Genomic DNA, 10,088 nt, shown 5'->3' on the forward strand with positions numbered 1-10,088 from the left:
TACCAAGGCAGCATTTTGTCATTTTTGAGTTTACTTAATTTTACTTTACCATTAATTCTCCCTCATGGGGGCAATTAGTTTTATAGTAGTTGAGTACAAGTAAATACAAAACACCATAATACATTAAACATGAATAAATATTAAAACAGTGACCTAAAATATTAGCTTTTCATATTTAAATTGAGCAGGGTAATAGAACATGGAACAAATGAAAATTTGTTTTGTTCTTTTTTTTAAATATTTTTTCAAAATGATATTTCAGCTTTATTTCAGCTAATGAATAAAAAAAATCGTTTTAGTTAACAATAACGACACTTGAGTAAGTTTTTAGAAAATATTATTGTGATTTCTTCCGGAGATGTGGTGCTCATATGAAGGTGAACCTGATTTCACCAAGTACATGTTCCTGGAACAACATTGCAATCAACCAATTATGTTTGAATGACAAGTTTACAGTTTAGGCTTACAACCAGGGTTAGGTTCTACTTCAGTGTTATTCACATTGATTTTAGGGTTGGGTTATGTTTAAGGGTAGGGATAGTGTTAGGACCAAATTTTCAGACAGGAATGTTGTTCCAGCCAGGATCAACATATTATTTTCTCTTACTAGGCAAAATCACAGTGTACCTCATGAATGATGCCGGTTCGAGTCTGTCGCGTACCATTAGTCTACCCATATTTGTTGACAGACATTCAAAGACGTATCTCAAAATATAAAATAAAAAACACTTGAGCACAGCTCTTGAAATATCTACACTTACCATACCTGCATATAACCTTTTCATTTTTCCCCTTCTTTATTGTATGATTTGTGCCAATTTATGTGTTTTTGCATCCTTTTATATCCTGAGATATAAGTAAAGAGTGGCATCAGTTATGCTTAAAAAGCGTTTGATCTGTTCTCTGTACTCTCTCTCTCCGTCTCTGACAGTTAAAAGGCTGTGCAGATATGCACTACAGTTCCCTTTTGTTTGACTTCATCTTTATGGTCCTTTTATGCATTTATGTGCTCACACAAGCTTTATTCAATCTGGCCTTCTCTCTTTTAAATTCAACCTGCATCTTTTTCAAGCCGTGTTGTTTCAACGTTCACCTTTATATTGATCTTGGCTTTAACGGCGCACAGAGCCGTATGCGTGTTTGTGTGTGAATGTAACACTGTTGGATAATCTTCCTCTTCTCTTCCTCAGCAACTCCTGCGAGAAATGCAGCAGATGGCCAGCCGACCATTCGCCACCATCAACGTCGCCTTGGAGACGGACGAGGAGCCGCCAGACCTGATTGGTGGAAATGTGAAGGTTAGCGTGACCTTTCGGATGGTGACATCAGAGTTGGCTTTAAGAGGGAGTGCAGTTACTGCATATGTTAATGTTGGGAATGAACTGAAAGCGGAGTCACTGGCTCTGTTCCAAAACCTAGTGTGCTGCGTCGCTGTCTGCGGTCTACATAAGCAACTGCCTTCGCTTCTAATGTGAAGCACCAATTTAATCCAATAGTTTCTCATTAGCATATGTTGCTAAGTTAATGATTCACTGCTCAAATAAGCACAAAAGTAAATACAGTAGCACACAAATATTGTGTGCAATAGTCAGTTTTTCATCAAATGGATGGGCTTTTATCATTATAGATCTCCTGCTTTGATTGCGATTCACCAGCTCTTGATTTTATGGATATAATGTCAGTTTTACGTCACTTTAAAATTCTCTCTGCTAATGTTGTTAATTATAGAGGGAAGCATTTCGGAAGGACTTTTCACACTTGAAATAGTTAACCCTGGATTGTTCTAAACCCTGGTAAAGGGAATCTTGGGATATCTTGCTTTACTTTACACATTGCGTATGCTTCACCCGGGGTTTGCATTTATTTTTCTGGGTATTTGTAGTCTGGCATTTCACACTGCATATTCCTAAAAACCCTGGGTTAGTGTTCTTATTTGCATATTTGTGGTGCCAACAACCATGATTGGAAAAATACAGGTATATATAACTCATCATAACTTCACTATTTGACAATTGAATATGATAACTGCCTGGCCAAAAAAAAGGGGGAAATAGGCAAACGCTTAAGAGTCTATGATTGGATCATTATTGCTGTGATTATTATGTTTCTAGCATGTTATATGTTTGGTAACAGTTCTTTTAACCCTAACTGATGAAGTGTGAATCTTTTTATTTCTTAAACAACCATGTAGGAAAACTATGTCAAGATGCATCTGGCTCAAATTGTGAAAGAATAGTGGGAGGGAGCATGAAGAATAATTTTCACAGAGTCCAGACCTTAAATTCATTGAAAGTCTTTAGTATGTGCTGGAGGACTTTACATAGTGCTGGACTCTTGCATTGCCAATATAAGATCTTGTCCAAAAATTGATGCACCTCTTGATGGAAATAACTTCACAACATTTATTTCCATCAAGAGGTGCAACTGTTGCCAAACATATAACATGCTAGAAACATAATAATCACTGCAATAATTATTAAATTATAGACTCTCTAGCATTTGCCTATTTAAATCCAAACAGTGATTTATTTATTTTTATTTATTATTTTTTTGGCTGGGCAGTGTATTACTTTACAACTTCTTCCTTTCTGCATGATAAATATCTTGTATACATTTCTGCGTTTTGTCTTCGTACATAACGAATAGATAGAAATGCTTCTTAAAATAAAACAAGAAGCCAATAGATATACACTTACGACAATATATGGTTTGTATGTGTTTTTTGCAATTCTTGCCCCTCTTCTAAATTAAAAGTTTGAAACGTTTCTTGAGTTTAGAAAGATAATCTGGGGTTAAGCAAAGTGTGAAAAGCCCTAGAGTGAATTAAAATCAATAACTTGTCTTTTTGAACTTCATTAAAAGAGTTATTTGTTTCAAGAATTGCACTACAGAGGTTTCAACAGGGATACAGTGAATTTTCTTGGGGCATTACAAAAACATAGAGAAAAATATTTATATATTTATAACAGGGCTCAAACTATGCAGTTGAGGGAGTTATTTTTCCATGTAGGTTATATTTTTATACGCCTACTGAAAGTAGGCATAGAATAAAAGATCGATCTTGGTTTTTTTTTTAAGAATTAATCTCTGAATTGTTGAAATAAAGATTGCCATCAATTGGAAAATCTATGTTTTTACCCAGAACTATAAATTAAATAATTGTATTGATTTTTAAGTAGAAAATACAATATATTTCCCTAAACTAAATCTACAATCTTGGGTGAAAATTTTCCCAGAGCTTTCCATAGTGAATACTAGGATTGCATGATCTTTGAAGGATACATGTGATGCTCCTGGATAAATTGGCTAAAATTGTGTACTATAAGTTGGTATAGATTTTCGGGAATGTGCCGGGAATAGCAGCTCACTAGGTTTTACGTCTCAGACTAAATATCTGTGTTTTCACACCTTGTTCATTTGGAGTGTATGTTTTGGAACTTGGTGTGTTCTCCCTTAGTTCGGTTCATTTATGCATATACAGTATGAACACTGCAGACGTGCTTGGATCTGCACTCAAAAAAATGGTCCGAGATCGCCTGAATGAGGTGGTCTCGGGCTGCCTGAAAACAAACTCTAGAACAGTTTGCTTGTGGCGAGTAAGCAATCCGACCCAACGGACCTGCGAACCAGGCTGCATCATAATGTACTGATGGGGGAGCAGGCCATCGTCATTGAAAGCCAAATCACGCCTTATTATTTTTTAAATGATAGAATTCTCAGAAATAATTACATGGTGAGAATGTTGTCCCGACAAAACGATGTATCCTGCTCAAAATGATATAATATAATATTAAATAATACAATGGCCGCTACAAAGAAAGCCACAATAAGCCTGTGGAGCCATTGTCTATCCATCTGGAATCCCGGAACATAAACCGATGCACTCTGACCACCGAGAGGACAGTTTACTCGCACATGACTTTTTTTTTCGCACAACAAATTTTGGGTTCTTTTAGAAATGTTGTTTTGTGAAAGTGAAATGAACCAAGAAGATATTGCAACATTGTGTTTTTCCATTCCACTGTGCTACCTTTCCATTGTTTTTCAATGTAAACACGTGCTAGACGGACATCTTTAGCAGTGTCTCGCTGACATTCTAAAACAGTGGTGCTCAAGTTAAAAAAAAGTTCAGCCCGTCTCTAGACCTTGCACTTTTTTTTCCCCCATCCACTCACCTGCGCCTCACGTTTTTAACAGCAAGAACACTTCCACTTCCAGTGTCTAGTTAGATGAAGCTTTCTTTAATTGTTTACTTTAGTTTCAAGGCTTCTTGACCACTCTGAGATTTGTAACTAATAACTGCATTACATAGTATTAGAGCTGGATTTGATTTCAAGAATTGCTGGTTTGTAATTACTGTTTCGTAGTGTTTGTTGTCCTAACACTGTAATGACAACCCTAGAGTAAAGATTTGATTTAGATTTACCTCTTTGCTGAGTTTTCACTCCTGCTCCATCAATGTCCTATGCTCACTATCAAGGTCTAAACGTAATTACAATCCAGCCGTCCTTGATAGCAAAAAGCTATAAATGCAGTTATTTTTCACAAATCTCATAGAAGGGCCCTGAGGGTGTGAAACTAAAGTAAACACGACTAAACAAGAATGTAGCGCATGAGCTCAGTGGACATCAGAGGATTCAGTGCTATAGTATGTGGCCTCTGACACACTCAGTATACCTCTGCCTTCTCGCTCACTCGCCGTCGCTCTCGTTTTCCTTTTTTAATTATAAGAGTTAATTAAACAGAACCTGTCTTCTGCTTACTCAGTCTGGTTGCCTCAGATAATCACCTGAGCGGAAACGTAATAAACGCACATATATATATATATATATATATATATATATATATATATATATATATATATATATATATACATACATAAATACATACATACAGCAATACACCTCTCCATACTCATGCCGTTGCTCTCAGCGGCTGTAATTGAATTCTTTAGGAGTTTCTTCTTTTTGTGTGCTGAAAGAGTAGGTGTGTATGGTGTTAAAGATAAATGGTGTTCCCCCCTGCTCTGAATTGACACTGGGAAAGTGAGGAGAGAGAGAGAGAGATAGAGAGGAGTGAGGGGGTGAACTGGCCTCTGTAGGATAAGAAGTGGTTTAAAGAAGAATATATGAAGAAAAGGAGGAATGAATATGCAAGCGTGCTGTACAGAGGGAAGGGTATGTGAATGGGGGAAGAAGAGCCGCAGTAAGCACACAAACACTCAGTGCATATGCATCAAAAGACCAAGCATACACACTGCATACACTGGGGAAACTCGGCAGTTAAGCAAAAAGACTAAGTGTGTGCATAAAAGAGAGTTTATGCAAGTCTTTGGACTAAGGGCAAAATGAGAAATGTGAAATGGGTCAAAGCTGGAATATGATTTGTGCATGTGTTCTAAAACAGAAGGTCATGTGCTTTCAGCCCTGCACCACATGTGCATTAACATACAATACTTAGAAAAAAAATACCATGTTTTTTTTTTGTGCAAGTACCATTGTAATGCCATGGTATTCTTTGAAGTTCAGTGCCTTGGAATATAGCAGTCATTCCAGTTCACTGGTACATGTAAAAGTAACATGGTTTAAGTATGTCCTACAAAATGCTATTTGGTGCAGTGATTTTACCACTGTTAAAAGTGTATAATGCAGCAATATAAGATACCAATGATTCCAGGTGTGCATATATCAGCTATTCTACCGTTTTTGAGTCAGAACTGGAATGAAGTTTTAGAAATTTGAAACTTCAATTTACAAGTTCAGCTTTGCCATTAAAGGAAAAAATTACATTTTAAAATATATTAAAATAGGAAACATTTTAAATTGTAATAATATGTCTCGCTCTCTCACTCTCTATGCACCACAGTCTTTTGAATGGTAGTGTAAAATTTGAAATGAAGTTTTGATGATATAATTTGTAAGAGAACTTTTCTATTAAATTGGGAAAAAATGCAACATCAAAGCATTTTCTGATGTAAACATTTTTGTAACTGTTTCTCTCCTTTCTCACAGTCTGTGCCTAAGCCCATAGCTTTGGAGCCCTGTTTTGGGAACAAGGCAGCGGTGCTTTCCATCTTCGTTAGATTACCCAGAAGCCCCGGCGGTATTCCACCTCCAGGACAGTCAGGTGGGTTGGCGAGTCGATGCAATTTGCCCCCACACCGAGTGCTGAACATTTTTACACTTTCTGCTGCCGAGGCCATTATAATGACGGTCAGAAACACCTCTTTGTCTTCTCTCTTCTCAGGTCTGGCAGTAGGTAGTGCATTAGTGGACGTCTCTCAGCAGATGTGTCTGGGATACAAGGAGAAGTCGGGAGGCTTGCGTAGCCGCAAACAGCAGCCATTAGCACAACCCGCCACCTGCATTTGACATTTACCCATCGTCCTCTGACATCAGAGTCACAGGAGCACGCGCTTATGGCTGGGTCACATTCATAGGAGAAGCAAGGGGGCGTGGTTTATCGAAGCCAACTGGACTCTGATTGGAGAAACTGGACCTCTTTTGGAACACTACAGGAAATTAACTCCTATGTGACCCTGACTGATAAGACTTATCCTGGGCCACTTTATGATATTTAACTTATTTCAATTATTTTATTCCATTTTTACAATCAGGAGGAGGAATCCTTGCACTGCTGCATCTCTGTCGAAGGCAAAACACACAAACACTTCCCTTCTAGAGAGGCTCTTTGGCTGCATGGCTATTACACAAACAAACACACACATACAGTACAGGGGGTGTTTTAGAGGCATATAGTGCGTCTTTGTCTCTTTAATCATGGTGGTATTAGTTCTGTCAACTCAAATTGCTTTTATTTCTTAATAATAATTAATCATGTCTAATTTGGTGTGCGGTTGGTGCGCCAACTCTCTGGAATAAAACACGACGACCTGGTATGTTTACAAGCGTTTGACACTACAGGTCATCTGTGACGTCTCGCTCTCTCAAGCTTTTCATGTTTGATCTACATTTGAGCTTTTTCACATCCTTCCATTCTCTTTTGAATTACCTCCTTTCATATGTGATCCGAGACACTAGTGTTTATGTTTGCCGTAACGATAGTGCTGCTTCTGCTTTTATCATTTACTTCCTCTCACTTCTCTCTTATCTGAAATCTCAGCCCATTTCTCATGCACATTTCAAGGAAAGAAGAAATAAAAGGAGACTGCAGGCAGGCAGCAGCGAGCAAGTACCTTGTTTGGGTTTCTCAAAATGTCAGATGTCATTTTGGGCTGGCAAAGGATTATCTGCATACACAAATGCACAAACCTGGACCTGCGTGGGATACGGGGGGTATTCTCCAGGATATGGAGTGCATTGCTTTGTGCAAAGGAAAGGTCAGAGATAGAGTGAGCAAATGTGACATTCTGAAATCTAAACTGGTGTAAGTGTGTGTAGCAGTGCAGTCATTACATCTTTCATTATCCTGGCGTGCGGCTGTTTCGAGACTGCACAGATGACCTGCTTGCTGGTTCTTGGTGCGTTTAGAGTGCCATGAATAAAGTGACACAGGTCACTAGACCAGAACAAAACATCTAGTTCTGACAGCCTAAACAGGATGTCATTAATCTTTCCATGATCTCAATGGAAAACTCATGTCCTGTGACACCCATCTCTCGATCTTTTAGGGCCCAAAAGGGAAAACCGCACTCACGCCTACACACAAAGTGGTCTAATGAAAGGAGCTGGTCTCTCTTCCTTCAGATGGAAGCTAATTCTCACAATGCTTTTCTCTGTAAGCATCAAACAGTACTCCTCGCACACACCGACTGCACCATATATATACAGTGATACTGTAGATATGGAGTCTGTAGTTTGTTAATATGTATAATGTAGCAGCAAGTGCACTCAAGTTTTTTTGTACATAGTGATGGACAGTAATGTGAATGCCGTCTCTGTTAAGCAACTTAATGCACTTGGAGGGAGGAGTATCCCAGGCTTTTGAAATGTGACTGCATTGCAGCTTCTTTTGTATGTAAGATGGCGAATGTCATGAACAAACTTTAAACTAGCTGCCTACTTTAAAGAAAAAACCCTGAAAATTTAAACTTACCTTGTAATTATGTGTACATAAAGAATGACATAGAACATTTTGTCTATAATTAAATGGTAAAATGACAACGACTGCCTGTAAATCAGTTGTTCTTATGTTGAGTGAAATTGTAGTGTTCTTTGTTAATAATCTATCATTTATTTAATGAGGTATCGAGCTCACTTTTGCATTATTTTTTTACTATTGAGTAATTTGTCTAGCTCAAGGGGAAACGGTACTGTATGGCTCAACACTTCTGCATCTAATGTACAATTGTTTTATCAAAGCATAGTGTGCTAGTGTAAACATTTCAACTTGTTTGACAACAGGCCAGATTAAATGCATTATGTCCTTATCAGCAAGCGGATAAGGATACAACATCGTGACAACTTCCTCAGCTCGGCGAGAGCTTTTATCCAGAGCCTCTTCAGAACAGACGCAGTCGAAATGGGATTACGAGTGCGCTGTCAAAGTCTCGCCGCTTCAGATATAGTAGAGATACTTTGCTGCTCCGTAATTGAATGGAAATTCTCACCATTAGCTATATATTTGCATTTGATCAAATACACTAGCAGGAATCCAAAAGCGGAGATTGTAAATATTCCAAGAGGTTGTGGCACTTTCCTCAAATGCCCTCTTTAAAATGGTCATTTTACCCTGTGCCATCTCACGAGATCTTGATTACCTCAACTATATGCAACCAGTTAAAATCATACATCAAATTTTCTTTGTAGTAGAAATATTTTGTTTAATTATCATGAATGTGCTATTTAGCTGTCCCACATTTTGCAGGCATCTGTTACTGCATGATTTGTCCAGTTAAAACATTTTTTTTTTTTTACATTAAATTACATGACCATGAAAGTCATCATTTGGACTCTTCAACATCATGGCATCACGTGACGTGAGTACAAGTGAATCCTTGCATTCCATTTTCTCAATTTATACACAAATTATAGTGTTGGCTGCAGTCCTTAATATCAGCCATTCAACCCTGTAAGAAAATTACTACAAACTAGCTGTCCTTTGCTAGTAACAGACGTTTTCAAACCTTTTAGGCGATTTACACTACAAGTTAAAATACCCCCTGTGGTGGGTCAAGTTTTTAATGTTGTTTATGTCGGTTTACCATGTGCAAATTCATCAGTCCAATCTATTGTTGAATATTTTCTCCTTAAAACTGCAGTTTACCAAAGATGGTCTCAAAAACCCGGTTTGAAACTGCTCCTGTTTCCTACCGTCACAAACCGTGACCAATCCAGTCAACGTGCGAGGCGGGGCTTTTCTCCACTGACTTCCTAGGATGCTGACTCCTGAGATGGCAAACAAACAGGAACATGGTTTGAAACATTAGCAATACATTATTAGCTGTTTGATAACATAGTCAAGACGAAAGCGTATTATATCAATTACCGTTATGTTGACGACGGCGCGATACATAAAACGCATTACCGATTATGATACATCGACTTGTAGACGGAACTCTCTCTTCCTCTTTCTCTTCTTCAGTTTCTGGTTCAAACATATATATAGCTGAATTAAACAAATATTTCCACTTGCCATTGTGTAGCGTTTACTACAGCTGAGTGGATCAGGTATTCTGAGCTCCTGTGATTGAGTGGAAGCGGGGGCTAATTTGCATATTCATGGATCCTCGTATAACAATGCATCAAGGGTGTTACACAGGAATTTTATTTTTTTTAAATATGTCATTGTGATGATCAAAGATGAGTCTTAAGGGATAAAATGATTGACCGCAGTGGTACTTTTTTTTTACTTTAAACCTTGTTACCCAGAGTATGCTTTTATTAAAACGCATTTTATATAACTCAATGGCAATTAAGGGTTTTAAACTATATTTAAACATTCCAAATTGTAACAAGGTTGTAAAAACTGCAAACAAACTAAAAATAAAATATAATAATAATAAAAAAGTTTATCTTGGTAGTCAATATTTTCTGAAAGTTAAGTAAAATAGTATTTTTTATAGTCTTTTTTTGCTGTCGGGTTGGGGATTGGGCAGAGCGAGAATTCTATACATTCCATACACATGA

General features: G+C 37.6%; 1 protein-coding gene across 1 annotated transcript; it reads left to right on the forward strand.

The window, feature by feature from the left end:
• The first annotated feature begins 985 nt into the window (after positions 1-985).
• LOC311077293 (attractin-like) lies at positions 986-8,126 on the forward strand. Its single transcript, XM_084139114.1, has 3 exons — positions 986-1,298; positions 6,012-6,126; positions 6,247-8,126. The coding sequence occupies exons 1-3, from the start codon at positions 1,206-1,208 to the stop codon at positions 6,369-6,371; spliced, it is 333 nt and encodes a 110-aa protein (XP_083995240.1). The 5' UTR covers positions 986-1,205; the 3' UTR covers positions 6,372-8,126.
• Positions 8,127-10,088: the final 1,962 nt, after the last annotated feature.

Source organism: Abramis brama (genome assembly GCF_963993115.1).
Source record: "Abramis brama genome assembly, contig: SCAFFOLD_189, whole genome shotgun sequence".
Classification (NCBI taxonomy): Eukaryota; Metazoa; Chordata; class Actinopteri; order Cypriniformes; family Leuciscidae; genus Abramis; species Abramis brama.